Here is a 3160-nt window from a genome sequence, read left to right on the forward strand (position 1 = left end):
TCCATTAATTTAAACTTTTAGATCAAATAGTAATTTCAAACTTACTAAAGAGCTCTCTCGGTTTGGTTGTCTAACATAATGAATGAATAAACTGTTGAAACAAAATGACAATTGTCATCAAAACAAAAATTTTGAATAGATAAAAGGTTGGCAAAAGCTTGAGGGCAGTGAACAATTTGTTTCAAGTATAAAGAAGAACCATTAGAGAGTAAAGTAGAAGAACCCGTATTAGCAATTGGACGAGTAGAGCCATTTCCCACAGTTACACAATCATGGCCTTGAGATGGTTATTTGATTGTGACGTTGTCAAGAGCAGCCTACATACCAAGGATGATCATTTTCTTCAACATAAGCGGTATTGGTTTGAGCAACCACACCAGCAAGTTGGGAAGGTGATTGATGCCCTTGGTTTGAAAAACCCATTCAATGGTAACAGTCCAGAGCCTGATGGTTAGTTTTGCCGCAAAATTGGCAAGGGACTTGTCCTTGCTTGCTAAAGGTTGTGGATGTTTGTTGAGAATTTGAGGGTGGAAACCGAGATAGCTACTATTGTCTAGGAGAGGACGAGGTTTAGGCTGGAGATCTGAAGGAGCTTTTTGTTGGAAACTCCTGACGGGTTCTTTTGAGGAGGAAAGGATTTGCCCTGTTTGTTGGAAAACATGGCATAGGTGCCAGATTCAGGTTGAACAACATGATGATGAGATGCCCGCAAGGCTTCAAAGTTGAGAAACTCTGAGTTAACAGAAGTTTCTCATGGCAAATGAGAAAATGGTCACAAATGGTGTATAAGAAGGGTGGAGACCACTCACAATATAAAACATGAGATCATCTTCATCTCCTTTCTTTACCAATTGCAGCAAGTTGGTTAGCATAAGGGTCGTGTGTGGTATAGACCTAAGCCATGTAAGTATTCAGAATGAAGGATCGATGTCAGAACTCAATGACTCCATTAATATTATTATGATGTTTCAATATACAGAGTTCAAAAGAGATTACATGAGTAAAATAAATACAATGATCTTTGTACAACTAAACAAATAATCTATAAAAGTTAAAAAAGACCTAGATGTAATTCTCATCAACAATAGACTCTGGACAGTATGGAGAGTCCATTGTACTTGTGCTGATCTTGAGGACTGATATGGCTTGGATCTTGTGATATCCTCTGGTTGGAAGTAAGGCTTGAATTCTGCACTGCAGGGTTAGTGGAGTTTATGTCGTGAGTATCAACCTGGTTAAGTACAAGAAGCCCTCTTTTAACAAGCTTCTACCTTCCATATGCTTCTCCCTGCAAAGGATCGATATGGCCAACTGTATCAGTGAATTTTCTGTCCTGTGTATTTGATTACCAGCTAATGGGTCAACTTCTTAAAACTCTTTGGAGAGAGAGGGAGAGAGAAGAGAGGGAGTTTTAATTATAAACAGTTGCAAGTTGCTCTGCAGCGTGTGGCCCCTTTATTTCTATTTTATAGTCCGAGGTGCTTTGTAAGAGAAATAAAAGCTGGCCCAGAAAATAAGCACTAGATGTGACCAGAGGTTCAAGACTTGAGCAGTACTCTTTTCTTGAAATAGAAAGAGAAAGAGATCATGAAGAAGTGCGAGCTCTGTGACTCTCCAGCAAACTTGTACTGCGAGTCCGATCAAGCTAGCCTTTGTTGGGACTGCGATGCTCGAGTTCATGGTGCGAACTTCCTGGTGGCTAAGCATTCAAGAACACTTCTTTGCCATGTCTGCCAGTCTTCAACGCCCTGGAATGGCTCCGGCCCAAAGCTCGGTCCTACTATTTCGGTCTGTGAAATCTGTGTGAATAGCAATGTTAAAAACGAGGCAGGAAATGAAGGAAACGACCATGATAACGGTGCAGATGGCGTCGGCGACAGCGATGATGATGATTCCGACAGCGATGACAACTTTGAAGAAGAAGAAGATGATGATGGTCAAGGAGATAATGATGAAGATGAAGAAGAAAATCAAGTAGTTCCATGGTCTTCTACGCCGCCTCCACCAACTTCAAGTTCTTCATGGAGGGGTATACATTAGATTAATGCAGAGTTTCAAACTCAAGTATGCCTTTCTTCTCTTTTCCTTTTCCAGATAGACTCTTAACTCTTTGAGATTTGCTTTTCCTTTTCCTTTTTCTTCTGGGTTATATATGTTATATATTTTTAGTTTTTCTTTTCTATGATTTTGCTTTCAAACTTCTATCAATTTCTTAACAGAAGTAGGATGATCAGGGTTGCCAGTTCTCTCTACTGAGCCATAAGGATATATAGCAAAACAGTAGTGACGAGCAGATTTGGGAATGCTGAAGCAAGCCAAGACCAAGAGACTTTCTGGAGAAATTCTATAGAAACACGGTTTATAGCACCACTTCCATCTGATATCAGGCAAATTTATTTATTTAATTTTAATTTTATTTTCTGTTATTTTTATTTTCTTATAATAATGGAGGTCTTGGAAGCAATTTTTGTAACTATGATCATTATCATTTGATCTTGGATTGGGCACTTAGAAGTCTCTGCTCACTCATATATGTCAGTGGAATGTACTTTGTTGAACAGAGAGTTTTGATTAATTTATTTGCTTTAGCTTAAATTCGAATTTTTTCAATACAACATAGAGAAGAATAACGATATCTACATAACATATTTTATAATTATGTTTTAAGATGATATTGTTTTTATAAATTATTTTACAAAAATATACCTCATATAAAATATATTTTTATAAAATATTATAAAGAAAATATTATGTGTAAATTATTTTTCATATTAAATATTATATAATTTACATGTTATTGTCCAATATGGACATAAAAAAATATAAAAAAAAAATCCTGATTTTTACTTGTTATTAATTCAAATGTTTCACTATTTAAACAGTGATAATTATGCCTGTACGATCAGTGTAGACTTTGCTCATTTCCTAACAAATAACTTGAAAAGCTGAAATGGTCTGAAACGAACGAATGCGCATAATTCGATAAGAAAAATATTTAAACACGGTAATTTATTCAATTATATTTTAAATGAGAGATAAAAATAATATTATTTTATAAAAATATCTTTCATCTTAAAATATGTAAAATATATAATAAAATATATTGTATAGATATCATTATTCATTTAATATTAGAGTCTGATATTCGCTCGACAATATT

The 3160-nt window shown here is 35.3% G+C and overlaps 1 protein-coding gene across 2 annotated transcripts; it reads left to right on the plus strand.

The window, feature by feature from the left end:
- The first annotated feature begins 214 nt into the window (after window positions 1-214).
- On the plus strand, window positions 215-2549 carry LOC108999038 (zinc finger protein CONSTANS-LIKE 4-like). 2 transcript variants are annotated; one of them, XM_035688171.1, is made up of 2 exons: window positions 215-2064; window positions 2235-2549. In XM_035688171.1, exon 1 carries the CDS (start codon window positions 1588-1590, stop codon window positions 2038-2040), a length of 453 nt encoding a protein of 150 aa, XP_035544064.1. In that variant the 5' UTR covers window positions 215-1587; the 3' UTR covers window positions 2041-2064; window positions 2235-2549. The 2 variants fall into 2 exon arrangements, with proteins under 2 accessions (XP_035544064.1, XP_018831379.1); XM_018975834.2 differs by having other exon boundaries at window positions 216-2064; window positions 2220-2547.
- Window positions 2550-3160: the final 611 nt, after the last annotated feature.

This window comes from Juglans regia, chromosome 3 (genome assembly GCF_001411555.2).
Source record: "Juglans regia cultivar Chandler chromosome 3, Walnut 2.0, whole genome shotgun sequence".
NCBI classification, from domain to species: domain Eukaryota; kingdom Viridiplantae; phylum Streptophyta; class Magnoliopsida; order Fagales; family Juglandaceae; genus Juglans; species Juglans regia.